The sequence below is a fragment of the Octopus sinensis genome, linkage group LG15 (assembly GCF_006345805.1).
Source record: "Octopus sinensis linkage group LG15, ASM634580v1, whole genome shotgun sequence".
Lineage (NCBI taxonomy): Eukaryota > Metazoa > Mollusca > Cephalopoda > Octopoda > Octopodidae > Octopus > Octopus sinensis.
The window spans coordinates 8,057,004-8,081,172 of record NC_043011.1 but is presented as its reverse complement, the minus strand read 5'-3'; the positions used below and the strand labels follow the sequence as shown (position 1 = coordinate 8,081,172).

General features: G+C 39.7%; 1 protein-coding gene across 2 annotated transcripts; it reads left to right on the top strand.

The window, feature by feature from the left end:
- Positions 1-216: 216 nt before the first annotated feature.
- LOC115219860 (nucleotide exchange factor SIL1-like) lies at positions 217-21,589 on the top strand. 2 transcript variants are annotated; one of them, XM_036509437.1, is made up of 11 exons: positions 217-235; positions 295-360; positions 5,139-5,389; positions 7,629-7,715; positions 7,917-8,039; positions 8,884-9,002; positions 9,907-10,050; positions 12,093-12,214; positions 13,272-13,533; positions 15,150-15,217; positions 20,957-21,589. In XM_036509437.1, the coding sequence occupies exons 3-11, from the start codon at positions 5,176-5,178 to the stop codon at positions 21,258-21,260; spliced, it is 1,443 nt and encodes a 480-aa protein (XP_036365330.1). In that variant the 5' UTR covers positions 217-235; positions 295-360; positions 5,139-5,175; the 3' UTR covers positions 21,261-21,589. The 2 variants fall into 2 exon arrangements, with proteins under 2 accessions (XP_036365330.1, XP_036365329.1); XM_036509436.1 differs by lacking the exon at positions 217-235 and having other exon boundaries at positions 277-360.
- Positions 21,590-24,169: the final 2,580 nt, after the last annotated feature.

Below are 24,169 nucleotides of genomic sequence, written 5' to 3'. Positions count from 1 at the left end.
TATATATATATAAAGAAAGAAACCGCGATTAACACACACACACACATTATATATATATATATATATATTATATATATATATATATTATATGTAGAAAAGTACAAACTGGGACAAGAACGTAAAACATTTAAAAGACGATACAAAAAACACGGACGGGACATTCGAAGTCTTCAATCTTCAGTCAAGAACCGGATCATCCTCGCAATTTCGGTTGATTAATCTTGATATATATATATATTATATATATATATATATATATATATATATATTATATATATATATATATATATATATATATATAAGGAGTGAAAGATATTACGCAAGCTAATTACAACATCGTCAGTTTGTAAACAACACCAGGTAAAATATTTTTGAACTCTTTTACACAGTAACTTTGTATGTAAAGGTATGTGTGTATGTTTATGTAAAGATTTCTGTTTTAATTTTCTCTTCCGAACTTTTCTGTGATTATTACTTTTACAACAAGGATTATGTTTTTCTTATTGTAACTCATACTTTACATCTTTACATGTTCAAATGCAATACACATATATATATGCCTATGTGTATAAATATTAGTGTATGTATAGCGTGTATGTGTATAAATCATTATATACATGTAAACGTAGTATGTATGTGTGCGTGTATATTTCGAATATATATATAGTTGTGTAAATATGTATACAATACATAATTCAGTATGTAGGTGTGTGTAAATTATGTATATAAATGAATATATGTATGTTTATAAATTAATGTACGTCTTATACACACACACGCGCGCGTATATAAACGGATGTATATACGAGACAATTCAATTTCGCTCTTGTTATCAAAATAATGAAATGTGTATAAAATAATGAAATCATTAAAAATGTACCCTTAATTTTTTTTTCTTTAATTGTGAATACATAAGGAACAAGGTATATAATAATATATATATTTATAAACTTCAGCTACAAGCCAAATATAGCCGAGGGTTGTACCGACAATAAACTTATTACTCATTAACCGTGAATCGCTCAAACAGTACCTGTTCTTAGAGTGACTTTGAACCTCGTCTTTTTATTTTAATTGGAAACATTGCGTGAATGTGAAAGAGTTAAACTATTCCCTTACCTTTCATTATACAAGGTGAATGACTTAACTACTTTAAAGTTTAGGAATTCAGATTCTCTAAAGCAGGGGTTCTCAACCATTTTTTTTTATCTATGGATCCCTTTGATTGCTATTTTATTCTGGTGGACTCCACTAAAACCATTCGATGTTTATAAACTAGTTTTATAGAAACTTCTTTCAAAATTCCTGTTTTGTTTTTCACACATTAACTTGTGTAGGTTGAACTATGTAAAATGTTAGAGAAAGGAACCCAGTAGTTTCTTGCCCTGCGCGCCAATACATACATCTAAAGCAAAACTTTTTCAAGAACCCTTAAAATATTATTGTTGATACCCAATCTACTATTTCGTTGCATGGACCCCACAAAATCTTATTTGGACGCCGGTTGAGAACCACAGCTCAAGACTTTACCCTAACCCTAACTCTTTCAGTCTTCCGGGGGTCGATAAATTGAAATACGAACCATGTACTGAGATCGATAATTTCGTCTAACCTACTCACAGAAAACGTTCCTAAATTCGTAACCGTTTTATATTGCTTCAGTCTTCTGCTATAGATGCAATAGTTCTTCCTGTGTCTGTGATAATTATGTTCTTGAACTTCTTATCATTTTTGACACTTCTGATGTTAGAAACGATTCGACCCGTTCGTTATCATCATTCTGCTGAAAGAGGGTTATTTTTCTTACTCATTTTGAAATTAATGAAGAATTCAATAAAATGATAACTGGTATTTAGAACATAAATTAACATAAAGGCTTGATGGAAGATTTCAATTTAGATCACTTTAACACTTTTGTTACCAAACTTCTCTTTCAAGTAGTTTTGAAATTAATGAAGAATTTTAGTGGAATAACTTTTGTTGTATTAAGCTGGTGTTTGCAACATAAATTTATATAAAATTTTGGTAGAATATTTTTAATTGAGATCACTTTAACCCAAACCATATTTCTTTTAGAACAGACGCAGGAATGGCTGTGTGGTAAGTAGCTTGTTTACCAACCACATGGTTCCGGGTTCAGTCCCACTGCGTGACACCTTGGGCAAGTGTCTTTTACTATAGCCCCGGGCCGACCAAAGCCTTGTGAGTGGATTTGGTAGACGGAAACTGAAAGAAGCCTGTCGTATATATGTATATATATATATATGCGTGTGTGTGTTTGTGTGTCTATGTTTGTCCCCCTCGCATTGCTTGTGTGTTTATGTCCCCATTACTTAGCGGTTCAGCAAAAGAGACCGATAGAATAAGTACTGGGCTTACAAAAGAATAAGTCTCGGGGTCGAGTTGTTCGATTAAAGGCGGTGCTCTAGCATGGCCGCAGTCAAATGACTGAAACAAGTAAAAAGAGTAAGACTTCTTTTTGTTTCAATCAATTTTGAAAATAACGAAAACATTCAGGAAAACAACTTCACTATTATTACTGACCCCTGAAGCACTGGGATTTGAACTTACATAGCATGGGCTGCTGAGCAGATTTTAGGAAAATGAGACTACCATGCACACATAAAAAGCAAAAAATAGTTAAAATATCTACTTAGTATATAATGGTGGAAAGTTTTACATCGTCTGGAAAGTCATTAGTTGAACTATTAGTCCTCTGGGGTGGGTATCGGAGCGTTTGAGTAACATTTAGACCCCAACAAACGCCCACAAATTAAATGCATCTATCTGGGCCACGATCGTGGCCTGTCGACCTGTGCCTGAAGGCCACAACCATCATGCTGCTCAGTTCTATATGCTGCTGTATAGTCTCTGTTCAAACCATGCCGGGTCCAACTTTCTTGAGAACGTTGGGTTAGGGGACACACTGGATAGCATTTTGCTAAATATGTAAATGTCTGGGAAAAAGATGGAGTGTCATTTGTGTTTTACTTGTTTCAGTTCCTGGATTGAAGGGTTTAGTTGGAATAACACCCCCTAATAGTTGCTTCTTTAAGGCTGGTACTTATTCTATTAGTTTCTTTTGCTGAACTGCTAAGTCATGGGGGCCATAAACAAAGCAACACTGGTTGTCAAACCATGATGGAGGACATAAACACCATGACTCACATATATAATACATATATATGTATGAATATATGACAGGCTTCTTTCAGTCTCCATCTGCCAAATCCCTTCTTAGGGCTTTAGTCTGTTCAGGGCTGCTGAAGAAGACACTTGGCCAAGGTACCATGCAGTGGGACTGAACTCAGGACCACTTGATTGGGAGGAAAGTGTCTTCACCATTCAACCATGTCTGCATATCTGGATCAATTCTGATCACAGGTCTTCTCAATGTGATCTGATTTGGGGGTCAAACAACCAGGAAACCTCTAAGTGATCGCTAGAAATAGCAGCCAAATCTCCTTTTCATCTTGATGAGATCAATAGCAACGTATAATTTGAGGGAAGATAGTGTCGTAGATATGTAAAGTCTCTGAGATAGACTGGGGTGGTCATATCTGGATCACTTATGATTATAGCTCTGCTCAACTTGAATTGACCTTGAAGTAAAAAAAAAAAGTTTAACTCTACAGCATTTAGAGTGGCCATATTTGGCCCAAATATTCTATCTGTTTTATGTTCAAACTAGCCAGATCCAGCCTTTCACACCTACCCTACAATGTCGTTGTAACAATAAACAATCGCATCATTTCAAAGCAATGAGATAAGGCATGTTTAATTCAAAACAATTTTAATAAATAAGCAATACATTTGACTGGATGTTCTTAATATTAAAAGGCCAAACCTTTAACATTTAAACCTGCTAAATCCAGCCCAAATTTTCTGCCTGTTCTATGTTCAAACTGACCAGATCTTGCCTCTCACACCTACCTGACAATGTCACTCTAAAAATCAACAAAATCTCAAAGCTATAAGATAGTTCATTATTATACAGTTCTATATTTAAGAGATGAGGAATTGCTCTTTTACTTGTTTCAGTAATTTGACTGCGGCCATGCTGGAGCACTGCCTTTAATCGAGCAACTCGACCCCGGGACTTATTCTTTTCTAAGCCCAGTACTTATTCTATCGGTCTCTTTTGCCGAACCGCTAAGTGACGGGGACATAAACACACCAGCATCGGTTGTCAAGCAATGCTAGGGGGACAAACACAGATACACAAACACACATGCACATATATATATATACATATATACGACAGGCTTCTTTTCAGTTTCCATCTACCAAATCCACTCACAAGGCTTTGGTCGGCCTGAGGCTATAGTAGAAGACACTTGCCCAAGGTGCCACGCAGTGGGACTAAACCCGGAACCATGTGGTTGGTAAACAAGCTACTTACCACACAGCCACTACTGCACCTATGTACATAATTTACATTTGACAGATATTTGTCTTCACAACGTTTCGGCTGATATACCCTCCAGCCCTCTTCAGGTGTCTTGGGGAAATTTCGAACCTGGGTTCTCATTCCTAAGGTATTTTATGATGTTGTTGTTGTTATCATCATCATCATCATCGCCTTTGCACAGCTTCTAACACTGGAGATGTATTACAGTGTCAGCTGTTCACTACCAGTGAACTAAGGTAGCACCTCTTACTTTTTAAGCACCTTCCGGAGTATTCGAGCGGTTCCAAGTAGTGCTGTTTTTTGCAATTGCTCCACCCTTTTGTCATGGGCATATGGCATAGTGGTTAAGAGTGCGGGCTACTAAACCCAGAGTTCTATTCCAGGCAGTGACCTGAATAATAATAATAACATCGAAAAATACCTTAGGAATAAGAACCCAGGTTGGAAATTTCCCCCAAGACACCTGATGAAGGCTGGAGGGTTTATCAGCTGAAGCGTTGTGTTAACAACAAACAAGATGAGGTCAAATATCCGTCAAATGTAAATAATGTACGTAAAGTTCATGATTAAATAAAAGCAAATGTGAATATATAAGCATCACATTTGACAGAGTAATCTGAATTCTAATGGGTTAAAAAAGAGGGAAACCTGACACCAGCTCATTAAGATAATTACAAAATGGTTAAACTCTTGCTAATTACTGCTGTACTGTTTGTTGTTTTTTCAGATTTGATTTGATTTTTAACATCTGCGACACAACACCCATGAAAATGGTTCAACCACTCTTCAGGTCTGCCTGTTCTCTATTACTGCTACTGACACTACCACTGCTATTCCTCAACTCCTGGCACCAAGTGTCTGCGGAAGAACCATCCCCATCTTCGTCAGCTTCTGCATTGACAGCTGTCAAGACTGACGATGATGGTGATGATGATACTGGTACCAATGCTGGGAACGAAAAGGATACAGAGGATGGTGGTGAGTCAGTTACAAATGATTTCTCTGTTTGTGTTTGTGTTTTGCTCCTTAAGCAGTGATGGGGGACAGACCCATAGACACCCTCACAAATTTATATAAATAGATATATATATATACAACGGATTTTCAGTATTTCATCTGTCTTTACTTTCTGAGTTCAAACTCTGCTGAGGTCGACTCTGTCTGTCATCCTTTTGGGATCATCATCATCATCATCATCATCATTTAACGTCCGCTTTCCATGCTAGCATGGGTTGGGCAAATTGACTGAGGTCTAGCGAACCAGACTCCAATCTGATCTGGCAGAGTTTCTACAGCTGGATGCCCTTCCTAATGCCAACCGTTCCGAGAGTATACTGGGTGCTTTTATGTGCCACTGGCATGAGGGCCAGTTTGGTGGTACTGGCAACGGTCACGCCCAAATGGTGCTTTTTACGTGCCACCTGCAGAGGAGCCAGTCCAGTGGCACTGGTGAAGACCTCGCTCGAATGTTTCACGTGCCACTAGCTTTTATTGTTACTGGCCCATGTCACCTTAGGGTGACGTTGGCTAGTAACAATAAAAAAAAAATACCTGCTGCATATTGGGGGTCAGTCTAATCAATTAGCCTACTCACCTCCCCACAAAATTTCAGACCTTGTTCCTTTAATAGAGAGTATTACTATTATTATTGTTTTACTTTTCAGAACATTCAGTCTTGTTTGTTCTAGTAGCTTCTGTGAGAGCAGACAACAATCGGCCGTCAGGGGTCTCACAGGGTCTCTTTCTGCACGTTATAAGCTCTGATTCTTGGTTCTTCTTTTATTTCTTTTATTTGTTTCAGTCATTTGACTGTGGCCATGCTGGAGTACTGCCTTTAGTCGAGCAAGTCAACCCCAGGACTTATTCTTTGTAAGCCTAGTACTTATTCTGTCGGACTCTTTTGCCGAACCGATAAGTTATGGGAACGTATACACATCAACATCGGTTGTCAGGTAATGTTGGGGGGGGGGGCAATCACAGACACACAAACATACACACACACACACACACACACACACATATATGACAGGCTTCTTTAAGTTTTGTCTACCAAACCCATTCACAAGGCTTTGTCAGCCCAAGGTTCCACGCAGTGGGACTGAACCCGGAACCATGTGGTTGGTAAGCAAGCTACTTACCACACAGCCACTCCTATCATTGGAGACATTCAACACCCAATCACCAATCTCAAAATCCTAGCTGTCCCCAACAGAGCAGTTTTTTGTGGCTTGCTCTGCTCTCATGTCAATTCTGACATATTTCTCAAACTTGGTTGTTAGTGTTCTGAGTGCCCCTGCAACTACAGGAATGACAGACACCCCTTATAGTCCACGTTCTTGCAATTTCGTCTTTTAGCAGTCTGTACTTTTTATTATTGAGTGAGAAAGCAGTGCATGCCATTTAAGTGACACTGGGGTAAAATATACAAAGCCCTGTATACCGATCATGACTGCCCATCTGATAAGGGTACACAAGGCACATGCATCACAACCATATGTGCGTGACATGGTGATCTCATATCAACATTGCTCTAGTCCCCTTGCAGGGCACGGGCCCAGTTAGAGTTTTCTTCAAGTCGAGTAGCCCATCTCACTCAAAAGGTCCCTGAATAAAGGTTGTTTAAGGATGTTGAACAAAACACCCATGTTTCCAAAGGAGAATTATTCAAACCCCAAAGACTTCCTCTCAACACACAGCTATGATGCTCCCCTACTACTTCTGCCTGAAATCAGAAATTGTCAGCCACTAAGGGACATGCTCAACTGGTTAAGGTCAAACAACTGACAAGCAAATCTGTGGTGTTGAGCAGAATATTTGCTGTTAGCTCATCTTTTATGCCAAAACAAAACAATGTACATGATAACACTTCCAATCGGTTAAGATCATGATTATTATTATTATTATTTCATGTTTGACTTTTGCTTTTCATTTGTACAAGTTGGCTCCAAGTCTCACCCAGAGACCTCAAGAGACAACAAATTGGAAGTTCGTGTTGTTGTTATGCCTACTGTGCCATATATTTGGTTTTTGTACATAGTATTGTTTTAGAGAATGTCTAAGAAAACACAAGAAAATTATGAGCTTGTTTTAAAATTTGAGATTACAGAGACAGCATATTACGTAGGGTATGGACAATTGTTATTATTATTATTATTATTATCATTACTATTATTATTATCATCATCATCGTTATTATTATTGTTATTATTATTTACAGAGGGTGTTAGTATAACAATTGACTCCGAAGGACAAAAGAAATTAGATTTATTCCAACCATCTGAAGAGTGGCAAGAAGTTAAAGAAGGTGAATATTACATTGACATTGTTGTTGTTGTTGTTGTTGTTTTATGTCAGTGGAGGTTTGTGCTGTGGCTTGTCAGTTCCGGTCAAACCATCTAACCGAAACCATCATGGAAGACAGATGTTAAATGATGATGATGATGATGATGTGGATGCTTTCTATATGTAATTGTTTATTTTTAATTGCTTTCTTTATCGCTTCTAGGACAAGCAATCCCTCCAGGTCTACAGGTACGACTAGACTTACAAACTGGTCAGAAACAAGCGAAATTAATGCCAGGCCAGTCAGCAGAAGATTTGGAATACTGGAAATCTGAAAACAGAGAAGGTAAACAGGGTTTATTTATTTATTTCTTTTCCTTAATTAACCTTTTTGTACAGCCTTAGCACTTTTTTGCTGGATGTTTAACTCAAAACAGGCCCTGATTGAACAGACCTACAATCAAAGATGATCAACCTGGCTTTCAATACAAGTGGATCGTCTTTGAGTTCATTATTCAATGTGCCCTCCTTGTTTTTAAGATTGTATCATGTAGCTGGCAGACACGTTAGCGCACCGGGCGAAATGCTTTGCAGTATTTTGTCTATCGTTACGTTCCGAGTTCAAATTCTGCCGAGGTCGACTTTGCCTTTCATCCTTTCGGGGTCGATAAATAAAGTACCAGTTTCGCACTGGGATCGATGTAATCGACCTAATCCCTTTGTCTGTCCTTGTTTGCCCCCTCTATGTTTAGCCCCTTGTGGGCAATAAAGAAATATATTATTAGAAGGTTAAGTGACAACACACACACATTTGTATATACATACATGAATATAGGTATGTATGTGTATATAGATTAGAAGAAAAAAATGAAAAAGCATTTGTCATCACTTGAAAAAACATTTAATTTAAAATAGGGAATATAAAGAGATAGAGTCTCTTCCAGAGTCTGTTTATTCGAGTGATGCCAACTGTTTTGTTCTCTTTATTTTGCTGTTTTAATCTATCCATCTGCTCAAGGAGAAACCACTTCTAGCAGTCTCAGCACCACATATTTTCAGTTGCAGTCAGCATTAACAAGATTGGATGATTCTATTTGTCTAGAAGAAATAAACCTGATTACCGTGGGTCATTAATCAACAGGCAACTGATTCTTTTTTTTTTTCTTTGCTTAATTTTATTGTTTTTGAAGGCATGAGGTACAAAAACAAAAATGATTTAAGTCCTGAAGACCTGAAGCAAGCTTTGAAACAGTTCAAACAACACAAGAGCATGGATCAAGACCACGCAATGAAAGTTAGCCGTAGCAAGGTAAGCACCAAGTTTTCAAACTACTTAAACCCTCCATCACCTCTGTGTGTGTGTGGCCCCTGCTCCCTCCCCATTGCATCTTCACCATCTTTCTCCCCCCCTCTCTCTCCCCTCTCCATCTGAGGCAAATGGAACAAGTTGAGGACTCAGTTTGCTTGAGTGCTTGTAGATCATTTACTAAGTGTTTCCTAGAGTGGACAGCATGGCCTGCTTTGCTTTGAGCCACAAAACCCCATAGACATAGTTATGGTCAGTCTGTGGGGTTATCCAGGGTTTCACATCTGTAAAGCACTTAGCTCTTCAGTCTCTTGTCAGACCACAATGGCCAATGGCCTACAACCTCTCTTCAAAGTGGAGAGAGAAAAGACCTTCTCACTGGTTGTCGGAACACAAAGACAAAGGATTAAGTGCAAGGAATTCTCTCCCTTAGACCACTCTCTGGAATCCATTCCACCAGATTTCAGCAGGAATCTCCTGAAGTGCTGGCAGGGACTGAAGACTTCCATCCTGGAATTTAAGATGTTCCCCCAGGTTGAGGGAGTACTTTAATATCCTTGCCTGCTCAACTATGCACAGCTTGCAATGCTTGCTCCCCTTGGTGTAGGGGCCTGGGTTTCCTATATATATATAAAGCTGAGACCTCGATTTCCTTAATGCTTTGTCTCATATATTTCCATGAATCAAGGAACAGGAAAATTATGAACTTCAAGGAATGAAGAAGGACGAGAGATTTCTTGAGAATCTTTCAATCTGAGTAACTGAAAGTCCTACTCACTGAAGTTGAAGTGAAAGAGAAGACGTTGAGTGTGAGTGGTAGGATGAGTAGTGCCTCAGGATACGTCCACCATGACAACACAAACACTAATGTTCCATGTATTTATTTTATTTCCTTTCATTACTAAAGAGGGATTATGAGATGCTGAGATCATCTATAAAATCTGATGCACAAATCGTCACCATCTTACACGATCAGCTGAAGGATCATGCTGTACTCCAGAAGGAAGATCTTCAGAGTATCCTCTCCGAATTGGAATTCTTTCTGCATCAGGTGAGTAATTACTGTAACTAACATGATGAAGATTATTATTATTATTATTATTATTATTATTATTATTATTATTAAGGCAGCAAGCTGGCAGAATTGTTAGCACGCCAGGCGAAATGCTTAGTGGTATTCCGTCTGCTGTTACGTTGTGAGTTCAAATTCCGCCAAGGTCGACTTTGCCTTTCATCCTTTCAGGGTCGATAAATTAAGTACCAGTTATGCACTGGGGTCGATGTAATCGACTTAATCCGTTTGTCTGTCCTTGTTTGGCCTCTTGTGGGTAGTAAAGAAATAGGTATTTCATGTGCCGTTACGTTCTGAGTTCAAATTCCATCGAGGTCGGATTTACTTTTCATCCTTTCAGAGTCGATAAAGTAAGTACCAATTGAACACTGGGGTCGATGTAATCGACTGGCTCCCCCCCACCCCCCAAAAAAATTGGGGGCCTTGTACCTAGAGTAGAAAGGAATAATAAGGCGGCAAGCTGGCAGAAACGTGAGCACGCCGGGCAAAATGCTTAGCAGTATTTCGTCTGTCTTTACATTCTGAGTTCAAATTCCGCTGAGGTCAGCTTTGCCTTTCATCCTTTCGAGGCCAATAAAGTAAGTACCAGTTGCGTACTTGGGTCGATCTAAGTGACTGGCCCCCTCCCAAAAAATTTTGGGCCTTGTGCCTAGAGTAGAAAGCATTATTAACTGACACCTAAGCCGGTGGCACGCAAGAAGCACTTGTCAAGCATTGGGCCTCATGGAGGCAATGTAGTCGATGCCAGTGTCGCATAACAAGCACCCGTGCCGGTGGCAGGTAAAAGTCACCTTTAAAGTGTTGGGCCTTACCTTTAGCAATTATGCCATGTTTAAGTATAAGACCTATCAAACCGTGTTAGAACATAGTCATGACAGATACTGGTGTCACGCAACTGGCACATCAAAGCACCCATTACACTCATTATGAAGGGCACTGAGCTGTAGAAATCATGCCAGATCAGACTGGGGTCTGGTGCAGCCCCTCAGCTTACCAGTCCTGGTCAAACCATCCATCCCACACCAGCATGGACAATGGACGTTAAATGATGATGATGATTGCTGTTGCTACAGTAAGCTGGCAGAGGCGTTACGGCGCCAGAGAAAATGCTTGACGGCATTTCTTCTGTCTTTATATTCTGAGTTCAAATTCCTGTACTTTCGGGGTCAATAAAATAAGTACCAGTTGAGTACTGGGGTCGATGTAATCAGCTGAATCCCTTCCCCAAAATTGCTGGCCTTGTGCCAAAATTTGAAACCATCATCATCATCACCATCAATAACATCAGAAGCATTATCACCCTTGAGTTTGTATGTTACCATCATCACCATCAACTCAGTAAGGAGTCACTACTCTCACATGGTTACTAAGCCTGCTAGAGAAAGCAGCCAACTGTTATTTCTTGTATTTATGCAATGTATGCTGCCCATGGAATATGCTTGAAATCCAACCATGACCACTCTTTAGTACTCAGGACTACGTTTCCCACTGTAAACTTCTTTTTCATAGTAAGAGAGGGGGAGATTTGCTGCTACCCTCTTTCTCCATAAGATGATGGAATGGGATTTAAGGGAGATTTAGCTGCTATTTTTAGTTATGTTTATGCAGTGTACACCATCCATGTTGATTATATGAAATACAATCATGTCTACTCTCTTCTGTCTAGGATTGCGTCCTTCATTTTCATAATATGGTACATGGATTATTTAAGGGAGATTTCGGCTGCTATTTCTTGCAATGTACACTATTCTTGATAACAGTATGAAATCCAGTCCTGGCCATATACTTGTGTGTGTGTATCTATGTGCATACTTGAAAGAAGTTTTAATTGAAACTTTATTGCAAATTTAATTAATTTTCTATTTAGATTACCCCATTCTGGGGTAACTGATGGCCCTTTAAAAGTTGCCACATCCAACTGGTGGGGCGTGTGCCATTGGCCTGTGAATCACTGGTTTTAAGGCCCCTTTGTGTTGGTGCTCTAAGTTATGTTAAGGACATCCTGTCTCTTTCCTTTGTAGATTGATAGTGCCCAGCTGTTTGCCGAACTTGGTGGAATCTCTCTCCTAGTAAACTTACTAAACAGCACAGACACGGATGTGAAACATGACACAGCTTTTGTACTTGGATCAGCAATGCAGAGGTAAGTAACCTATCATTTCAAAAGGATCATAAATTTTATGGACGTTATCAAAGAAGCTTGAGAGGCGGTTGGATGGAACCTACACTCGCCTCCTTATGAGAGCTCAAAATCTCTCATGGAAGCGCCATCCAACCAAAATGCAAATATATGGGAAACTACCACCTGTATCATCTCTTGTGAAAGGTAGAAGAGTCCAGTTTGCTGGACATTGTTGTAGAGCTGAAAAAGAGGTAATTTCTACTCTTCTCCTCTGGAAGCCATCTACTCGCAATACCAGAGGGCGCACACTCTCCTACCCTGATGTAATCTCCAGGGATACAGGCATCCAGCAACAGGACCTCCATAATGCCATGATGGACCGTGAAGTCTGGCGTAGCATGGTAAATTCCATTGTCTCGACCACGGTCGAACAATGATGATGATGAACCTATCATCATTGTCTTTTAACGTCTACTTTCCATGCTGGCATAGGTTAGATGGATTGACTGAGGACTGGCAAGCCAGAAGGCTGCACCAGGCTCCAATCCGATCTGGCAAAGTTTCTACAGCTGGATGCCCTTCCTAATGCCAACCATTCTGAGAGTATAGTGGGTGCTTTTACGTGCCACCAGCACAAGGGCCAGTCAGGTGGTTCTGGCAATGACCATGCTCAAAAGATGTTTTTTGCATGCTACCTGCATGGGAGCCAGTCTGGTAGCACTGGCAACAACCAAGCTCGAATGTTGTTTTTCATGTGCCACTGGCACATGTGCCAATAAGGTGACACTGGCAACAATCACACTCAACTGTTGCTTTTTACATGCCACCAGCACGGGAGCCAATCAGCAGCCCTGGCAACGATCACGCTCGGATAGTGCTGACCCAGGGCTATAACAGAAGCCACTTGCCAAGGTATGATGTCGTGGGACTGAACCCCAAACCACATGAGTTGCAAAGCAGCTTTCTTAACCACATAGCCATGCTTGCACTTATATCCAGTCAAATTAAAAAAAAAAGCTTAATTGACTAATTATTAAAGAAACTAATCTATTTTGTTTTCTCTTTCATAAATGTGCAGTAATCCTGTTGTGCAGTCAACTGCAGTTGATGCTGGTGTTATGCAGAAACTCATCACCATGATTTCCACTGAGCCATCTCTGGCTGTACGAAAGAAGTGCCTCTACGCAGCATCGGTGCTCCTGCGACACAATCTCAATGCACAGCAGCGTTTCCTGGCCCTCGGGGGTCTGTCTGCATTCACCCAGCTCTACTCCGAGTCAAAGACGGATGCTATTCAAGTGAAGATTGTAACGCTTCTTGCAGATTTGATCTCAGAAAAGGTGAGCAAAAACACAGAAGCCTCAACATCAACTGTTCTCAACCACATCTCCCGGGGTTACATGCAGCCCTCAACCATCCCTGCCACTTGCCCCTGATGTTCCTTGCTCTTTAACCCTTTAGTGTTCAGATTATTCTATTAAATAATACAGCTCTGTATTTAAGAGATGAGGAATTATGTACATTATTTACATTTGATGGATATTTGTCCTCATCTTGTTTGTTATTAACACAATGTTTCGGCTGATATACCCTCCAGCCTTCATCAGGTCTCTTGGGGAAATTTTGAACCTGGGTTCTCATTACCAAGGTATTTTTAGATGTTATTATTATTATTCAGGTCACTGTCTGAGATAGAACTCAGAATCATGGGGTTAGTAACCCGCTCTCTTAACCTCTACGCCATATGCCTGTGGGTATATACCTTAGGGAAAAATACCTTAGGAATGAGAACCCAGGTTTGAAAGGTCCCCAAGACACCTGATGAAGGCTGGAGGGTATATCAGCTGATACGTTGTGTTAACAACAAACAAGATGATGACAAATATCCGTCAAATGTAAATAATGTAAATATTCTATCAAATGTAACACTTATTTATCCACTTTGTTTTAAATCTGGCCAGTTTGATCATAAAACAGGAAGAATATTTTGGCCGGATATGACTAGCTTAAATGCTAAAGGGTTGAAAATTATAAATTTTCCTTTGACTTGTCCTTTACGTTTTTTGGTGCAGCCCCCCTAAAAAAATCCCTCATTTTGGATCTGGATCAGATATTAAAATGGTTGTGAACCACCAGTCTATATTGTTCTATATTCTAGAGATGAGGAATTCTATACATTATTTACATTGGACGGATATGTGTCATCATCTTGTTTGTTGTTACCACAACGTTTCAGCTGATTTACTCTCCAGCCTTCATCAGGTGTCTTGGTAGAATTTTGAACACAACCATGATCTTTTATATATACACAACAGGCTTCTTTCAGTTTCCACCTGCCAAATCCACTCACAAGGCTTTGGTTGGCCCAAGGCGATAGCAGAAGACACTTGCCTAAGGTGCTACACAGTGGGACTGAACCTAGGACCACATGGTTGGGAAGCAAACTTCTTACCAGACAGCCTAGATCTTTTATATATACACTATAGGCTTCTTTCAGTTTCCACCTACCAAATCCACTCACAAGACAAGGTTTTGGTCAGCTTGAAACTATCGGAGAAAATACTTGCCTAAGGTGACACACACTGCTGTGTGCTTGAACCCAAAACCATGATGTCGGTAAGTAAACTTCTTCACCACACAGCCATGCCTGCACCTCCAGACATCATCGTTGCTTTAACATCCTCTTTTCCATGCTTGCATGGGTTGGATTGGACTTTCTTGACTCAGATTTTCTGTGGCTGGATGCTCTTCCTGTCACCAAATCTTCACTTGTTTTTCCAAAGCAAAAGTGATATTTTTCTCCGTGGCCCGACATATTTTCACAGAATATTGTAAAGTCAATAATTACATATCAGTCAATCAATTAATATTTACTAATCAACCAATCAATATTTACTGCACCAGTCTCTTTAATTACTTCACTAATCATTCAACTTACCTTTATTCTTAATTACAGGTAATTTCAGCATCTCACTCACAAGACAACAATATTAAAAACAGAGAAAAACTCCAACAATATGAGAGGTAAGTGAAGAAGTGGAGTATATTATCCACCTGGCTAGGCTGCTTTAACTGTCAGGTACCATGATAGAGATTTTGGTATTACTAGTGGCAGTGGTCTTACTTGTATTAGTAGCTAAACTTTTAGTAGTAGTAGTAGTAGTAGTATTGGTAATAGGAGCAGCAGTAGTGATAATTTCATAAACTCATACTAAATGACAACTCTGTGATTTCCGCCCATGACCATCACAACTCTTTCTAACATTGGTTGTCAAGCAATGATGGCGGACAAACACATGCACATATACATACATATATATATATATATATATATATATATATATATATTCAATAAAAATGGTAAATAATTTTCCTGTGGTTTTTTATGTAACCAACAATTATTTACCGGAAAAATTCGGTATGTAAATACGACAAATTAATTGTCAGGACCTTTGTAAGGTTCAGTATATAGTAAAGAAAAAATAAGAAGGTTAGCAGCAGGCTGTTTCACCTCATACCGAAGGAATTAGAAATGGCAGTCAAAGACCTTTTTTCCAATTTCTATAAGTGGAGAATCCAAAAACGAAGACCCTTATGGCTCACATACACAAAACCGGAGTGGCAAATATACGAAGTCAGTCACTTACCGTTAATAGCGAACATATGTTTCTGGATCGCAAACATAGAAATCAGTTTGAATTCCGTCATCGGCGCTATATTCGATAGCTTTACTAAATGCCACTAGCCCTCACTTCTGACCCAGCGACATCAGATAGTGGGGGGAAGAGTGCAGATGTTAAAACTAAGCGGCGACTGGGAACGTAAATTTTCCCTCCAAAATTCTGCCATGCGCGCTTTCTGGGTAATCGTAATGGAATGAGGAATCCACATGGTAATTCAATAAAAATGGTAAATAATTTTCCTGTGGTTTTTCATGTAACCAACAATTATTTACCAGAAAAATTCAGTATGTAAATACGACAAATTAATTGTCAACCTTACAAAGGTCCTGACAATTAATTTGTCGTATTTACATACCGAATTTTTCTGGTAAATAATTGTTGGTTACATGAAAAACCACAGGAAAATTATTTACCATTTTTATTGAATTACCATGTGGATTCCTCATTCCATTACGATTACCCAGAAAGCGCGCATGGCAGAATTTTGGAGGGAAAATTTACGTTCCCAGTCGCCGCTTAGTTTTAACATCTGCACTCTTCCCCCCACTATCTGATGTCGCTGGGTCAGAAGTGAGAGCTAGTGGCATTTGGCAAAGCTATCGAATATAGCGCTGATGACGGAATTCAAACTGATTTCTATGTTTGCGATCCAGAAACACATGTTCGCTATTAACGGTAAGTGACTGACTTCGTATATTTGCCACTCCGGTTTTGTGTATGTGAGCCGTAAGGGCCTTCGTTTTTGGATTCTCCACTTATAGAAATTGGAAAAACGGTCTTTGACTGCCATTCCTTCGGTATATATATATATGTATGTATGTATGTATATACATATATATATATATATATATACGACGAGCTTTTTTCAGGTTCTCTCTGCCAAATCCACTCACAAGGCTTTAGAGAAGGCACTTGCCTTAGGTGCCACACAGTGGGACTGAACCTAGAACCATGTGGTTGGGAAGTAAGCTTCTTACCACACAGCCACTCCTGACAGACATTGATGATGGTGATATATATATATATATATATATATCCTGTGAATTTACAAAAGACGAAGACGGGTGTGTAAACAGCAAACATGTGTATATATATAGGAGTGGATGTGTGGTAAGTTGCTTGCTTGCCAACCACATGGTTCCAGGTTCAGTCCCACTGTGTGACACCTTGGCCAAGTATCTTCTACTATAGCCTCTGGCCGACCAAAGCCTTGTGAGTGGATTTGGGAGACGGAAACTGAAAGAAGCCCATCGTATATATATATATATATATATATATATATATATATATGTGTGTATATGTTTGTGTGTCTGTGTTTGTCCCCCCAACATCGCTTGACAACTGATGTTGGTGTGTTTACGTCCCATAACTTGGCAGTTCGGCAGAAGTGTCTGGTAGAATAAGTACTAGGCTTTCAAAGAATAAGTCCTTGGTTCAATTTGCTCGTCTAAAGGTGGTGCTCCAGCATGGCCACAATCAAATGACTGAAGCAAGTAAAATAGAGTAAAGAGTATATGACCCGGCAAGACTAGTCAGGCCATAAACCATGGCCCCTACCTGGGACGTAGTCAGTCCACCTGTGCATACCTTCCTCCTTGTGATACTTGTGAAGGCCTGTTGAGGCAAGTGAAAATCAAAATCAAAATCAAATCAAAACAAATCAAAATAGATGAACATCAATGGAATTTGTATCTTTGTGGTACCAGTGCCGGTGGCACACAAGAGAAAACCATCCGAAAGTGGCCGTAGCCAGTACCGCATCGACTGGCCTCCGTGCTGTGGGCACATGACAAACACCATCCGATCGTGGCCGTTCGCCAGCCTCATCTAGCACCTGTGTCGGTGGCACATAAAAACACCATCCGAAGACCCGGCAAGACTAGTCAGGCCATAACCCATGGCCCCTACCTGGGACGTAGTCAGTCCACCTGTGCATACCTTCCTTCTTGTGACACTTGTGAAGACCTGTTGAGGCAAGTGAAAATCAAATCAAAACAAATCAAAATAGATGAACATCAATGGAATCTGTATCTTTGTGGTACCAGTGCCGGTGGCACACACTTTGTGGTACCAGTGCCGGCGGCACACATGAGAACCATCCGAACGTGGCCGTAGCCAGTTCCGCATCGACCGGCCTCCGTGCTGTGGGCACGTAACAAACACCATCCGATCATGGCCGTTCGCCAGCCTCATCTGGCACCTGTGTCGGTGGCACATAAAAAACACCTTCCGAAGACCCGGCAAGACTAGTCAGTCCACCTGTGCATACCTTCCTTCTTGTGACACTTGTGAAGACTGGTTGAGGCAAGTGAAAATCAAAATCAAATCAAAATAGACAAAATAGATGAACATCAATGGAATTTGTATCTTGTGGTACCAGTGCCTGTGGCACACAAGAAATCCATCAGTGCCGTAGTCAGTGCGGTGGGCACATGACAAACACCATCCGATCGTGGCCGTTCGCCAGCCTCATCTAGCACCTGTGTCGGTGGCACATAAAAACACCATCCGAAGACCCGGCAAGACTAGTCAGGCCATAACCCATGGCCCCTACCCGGGACGTAGTCAGTCCACCTGTGCATACCTTCCTTCTTGTGACACTTGTGAAGACCTGTTGAGACAAGTGAAAAAAAAACAAATCAAAATAGATGAACATCAATGGAATTTGTATCTTTGTGGTACCAGTGCCGGTGGCACGTGGCACATAAGAAAACCATCCGAACGTGGCCGTAGCCAGTACCGCATCGACTGGCCTCCGTGCTGTGGGCACGTAACAAGCACCATCCGATCGTGGCCGTTTTCCAGCCTCATCTGGCACCTGTGTCGGTGGCACATAAAAACACCATCCGAGCGTGCTCGTCTGGCACCTGTGTCGGTGGCACATAAAAACACCATCCGAGCGTGGCCGTCTGCCAGCCTCGTCTGGCACCTGTGTCGGTGGCACATAAAAAACACCATCCGAGCGTGGCGTCTGCCAGCTCGTCTGGCACCTGTGTCGGTGGCACATAAAAAACACCATCCGAGCGTGCTCGTCTGGCACCTGTGTCGGTGGCACATAAAAACACCATCCGAGCGTGGCCGTTCTGCCAGCCTCGTCTGCACCTGTGTCGGTGGCACATAAAACACACCATCCGAGGTGCTCGTCTGGCACCTGTGTCGGTGGCACATAAAAACCATCCGAGCGTGGCCGTCTGCCAGACTCGTCTGGACCGTGTCGGTGCACATAAAAACACCATCCGAGCGTGGCCGTCTGCCAGCCTCGTCTGGCACCTGTGTCGGTGGCACATAAAAAACACCATCCGAGCGTGGCCGTTTGCCAGCCTCGTCTGGCACCTGTGTCGGTGGCACATAAAATCACCCACTACACTCTCGGAGTGGTTGGCGTTAGGAAGGGCATCCAGCTGTAGAAACACTGCCAGATCTGACTGGACTGGTGCAGCTTTCGGGCTCCCCAGACCCCAGTTGAACCGTCCAACCCATGCTAGCATGGAAAGCGGACGTTAAATGATGATGATGATGATGATGATGATATATATATATATATATAAATATATATATCCTAAATGCTCATATATATGTGTAGGCATTCACCAACATACACTCTTTCATACACATACATGCTCATTCTCTGGGTCAAACGTAATTCTTCTCTTTGATCTGACATTTACTCTTGTGTCTTCCATCAGTTTCAATAATGAGCATTTCAGGTCTTTGACCAATCGAGCCACCTTCTCTTTAAAGTATTGCCTAAGTGACTGAGTACCCCACCAACCCATGTCTACCTATGACATAATCATTTGACAGAACCAATAGGTCACACTGTGACAATGCCGACCTTTCAAATGACCTGACTGTGGTCCATCTAGCGTCTTCCATCTGCCTAGATTCCTCTGTAAATTTTGGGGTCAGCCTGAGGGTGTGGTAGATGACCTTTGCCTGAGATGTTACCCAATGGGATTAGACTTTGGAACTCATGTTTACCAAGTTTATTGCTTAACCACTTGGCCACACCTAGATACATACATGTATAAACACACATGTACAGAAATATATGCTCACACACATACACTCATATGTATACAAGCACAAACATATGTGCATTAATATATAAATATACACACACACATGTATACATACACATGTCCACATGCTTGCACACATGTATACATTCAAGTACATACATGTATACACATGTACACACACACACACACACACATATGCACACACATTTCTTAAAACTCATGGCAGAGGCCTTGGTCTTGGGACCACTCATGTCTAGAAACTGAGGTTTAGGGTAAGCAAGGACATGCTCCCTGTAGAAAATCCAGCTCCAAAAAAGCTTCATGATAGCAAAGGAGAATGGGCACCTGCTTACCTTGGTTGCTATGGCATTGGGGTAGATCTGGCCACCCCTTTTACCCTTTCATTATTGTATTTATTTTGAGATGCTTTGTATTTCTTTCAGTTAATCTTAAAATCTATCATTCGATATATTATACAATATTCATATTTTATATCTCTGAAGAGCAGACGTGTTGTCTATAAATGCTTATCGATATAGGATTTCATTATAGGGACAACTCTTCTGCGAAACGATCGTAAGATGCTTAAAAACTCAGTTCAAAACTTTTAAACTTTCAAATTTATTTTATACATTATATTTATATTTTTATATTTATTTATTTATATTTTTAATGCAATAAGGTCTTTCACACGGGTATATCTTTATGATGAGTTCAATATTGATTTCCTTATATTAATAATAATAATAATAATATATTATTAAAAAAATATATGTAATTAATCTTAAATATAACAAAGAATTTAGTATAATAACTTAGTTGTCATTCAGCTAGTGTTAGGAACATAAATTGTGACTAAGGTTTGGTGGAAGATTCTAATTCAAAACTTATGTAAACAAGACATTTGTACTCGGAACCAAAGCCGGTTTCAGCTAAGTTGGTAATGAAAGGGTGAATGGGGTCAAAACTCGGATTTAAAATACTGGATGATGATGATGATGATTTTTTTCATCTTAATTCTCAACCTAAATATTGTGTTTCTTCTTGTCTGCTTTCAGCATAAATCTTCTAGAAAAGATGACCCTTACTGGATGGTGCGACAGAGTGGCCTCGCTGCTCAATCTCTCCGACTACGACAGCCAGGAGAAAATACTGACCGCTTCGAAACTTCTAACATCCAGCTGCGGTCAAAGCTTTCAGCCATTAACACCCAGGTTGCAGGAACTTAGTTTTGAGTACTCGAGACTGTGTACGAAAGAGAAAAATGAGGACCCCATGAGCGATTTGTACTTCTGTTCATTACACAATTTGGTTACAGACGTTCTGAACTCTTTACAACAGACACGCAAAGTGGAGTTGTGATTGAGGAAACGCTTTGTTTTGTATATGTTGTTCTTCTTTTGTTGTTGTAATTGTATAAAGCCCCTTCCATTCGTCACTTCACTCAGGCCTGGTCTGAGCAGACCTATGATGAAAGACATTCAAGCTGTGACCACATGACCATCCTATTATTATTATTATTATTATTATTATTATTATTTTTTTTCTTTTTTCAATTTTGCTCCAATTTCTTAGCAGGTCCCTTCCTCACAGCTAAGGCTATTATCATTATTATTATTTATTATTGTGGCAATTAGGTGGCAGGATCGTTAGCATGCTGGACAGAATACTTAACGGTATTTCATCCATCGCTACGTTCTGAGTTCAAATTCCGCCGAGTTTGACTTTACCTTTCATCTTTTCGGGGTCAATAAAATAAGAACCAATGAAACACTGGGGTTGATGTAATCAACTTAAAACCCCTACTCCAAGCTGCCCTTGTGGCAAAAATTTAAAATCATTATCATTATTATTATTATTATTATTATTATTATCATCATTATCATTATTATTATTATTATTATTATTATTATTATTATCATCATTATCATTATTATTATTATTATTATTATTATCATCATTATCATTATTATTATTATTATTATTATTATTATTATTAAAGGATGCAGAATCGTTTGCACGCCATGTAAAGTGCTTGGCAGCATTCCATCCATCTTTACATTCTGAGTTCAAACTCTGCTGAGGCCAACTCTGTCTTTCATCCTTTCGGGGTCGATAAATTAAGTACCAGTGACACACTGAGGTCAATGTAATTGACTAGTCCCCTCCCCCAAATTATGCCTTTAGTAAAAAGGATTATTATTATTATTATTCTGTCCACATCCACTACGCTGGTCTTCCAAATGCTCTCTTTGTATCTCTTGGATACCTCTCAACAACTGTGTACAAGTCCACCTGTGACCCTTGCAACATGTTGAACCCCAACCCTGCAAAAACTTGAACTTCCGGTATGCCATCATCACATCATTACCTCTTTCCCATTACCAAATTACCTCATTTCATTTCAGATATGTTTCCTGCAATGATATTCCTATGATCAAAGACATTCCAGCTGTGACCATCCCATCATGTTTTTATTTGCTTTGTTTTATTCTTGTTCTTCAATTATTCCATGACGGACATCATGTTTGGTCTGTCCACACTCTCCATAGTATTTTGGGGCAGTTTATGTAAACTGTTAGATTATCAGTTGAGGTTGCTAACTTTTAACTCATCCTTTCTCTATTTCCCAAAAGAAAGGGCTGCTTTGAGCAGTACCCCAGGAGCCTTTCATAACACATCATAGCCATGAGAAGAGAGAATTAGGAGGGGGGAAAATTCTGTCTCTAAAACTTCTTTAACATCAGTTTTATCTAGAACTACAAGACAGAAGGTTAGGGTATGAATCGAGGGAGATTTGGCTGCTATATCACACAGGGTGTGTGGAGAGGATTTGCTTTTTTTACTTTTTGTTTCTTTTATTTATTAATTTAAAAAATATTTTTTTACCTGTTTCAGTCATTAGACTGCAGCCATGATAGAGAAAATGTGTAGCTGTCCTATGTGTGTGTGTGTGTTTTGCCAGTTTGTGTAAATGGAGAATGTAGACAGCAAGCAAAACGAAAAGCTCTCATCAGTCAAGCTCCCAAATTATCCTTACAGTTTCGGGCAACATATATATATAATAATTATTTGAGGGAATATTATTCCTAACTTACAGGGAAAAATTCAATTTAGAAATACTAAATCAAATTTCACAAAATATAATATACATATATACAAAATTAGAAAAAAAACTCCTTTTATCAATTCAAAATGAACAATTAAATTACACCATTTAGAAAATTACATATAATAGAAATATTACAATTAAAATAACAATATTATACCGATGATTAAGTAAATTGCAAAATAATAATAAAACGTATATGTGTGTGTGTGTGTGTGTGTAAAATTGGGGTAAATGACAAGTGAAGGTTCCACAGTGTCTTACTGAACCACCTGTGCAGGTGATTCCTTTATAATGATCTGTTTGTGCTATATATTAACTCACTCCCTCCATCAATCAGACAGTGTCTGTACAGGTGTGTGGTTTGACACAAGTCAGATGTCAAAGTCTAAGAACACATCACACTTCTTGGTTCTGGAATTGGAACCATGATTGCAAGACCATATGTGCAACTCCCTGACAACTAAACCATAAACCTTCGAATGTAAAACAGGACACGTTTGCTAACAGCTAACCAAGCAAGCATTTTATATGACTAGCACTATGACCCGGTGTTGCCGGGTCTAGTGCTGGTCAAGCATATTTGACCTTTCATGAAAATCCCACTCTCTTGTCATTCATTTGATCTAACTCATTAATTATTCCCTGCATTTCTCAAATCTAAAATGCATACACGTTTGAAAGCCAAAGAGGTGTGATACGTAACAAAGGGAGGGAAATGCAGAGTTTTAAAGAGTTATTTCCCTTGCTACGGCTTAATATCTTTAGATTAAACTGCTGGAGTTACGTCCCTTTTGTTACCTGAAACATAAGGGGTCAGTTTATCGATCGATTTTTTTAATGGCTTTCAGGGGTAACTGGGGAAATGAAAAGATCTTCACAGCCACCTTTGGACGGTTTTGAATGACCTTTATGCTTTAGAGATACTGTACTTTAATCAAGGTTATTTACACACGATTTCTGTTTGTGTTTTTTTTTTGTAACCAATTGGAAAAAGTTAAATGAGATGCAATTAACTTAGCCTGCAATCTTACAATCTAAAAATAATTAAGCACCTGAGCCCTGTTTCAGGACTTGGCTGACCTGACAAGGGTCATGGGTCTCCAGTGTAAATATAATTTTGTATTTCATCTCTTCCTGTCTCCAGTTTGAAAGACCCTAA

Coding starts and splice junctions, on each gene's coding strand:
- LOC115219860 (XM_036509437.1), top strand. CDS start 5,176: ATGAAAATGGTTCAACCACTCTTCAGGTCTGCCTGTTCTCTATTACTG. Junction 5,390..7,628: donor AAAGGATACAGAGGATGGTG/GTGAGTCAGTTA, acceptor TATTATTTACAG/AGGGTGTTAGTATAACAATT. Junction 12,215..13,271: donor CTTGGATCAGCAATGCAGAG/GTAAGTAACCTA, acceptor ATAAATGTGCAG/TAATCCTGTTGTGCAGTCAA.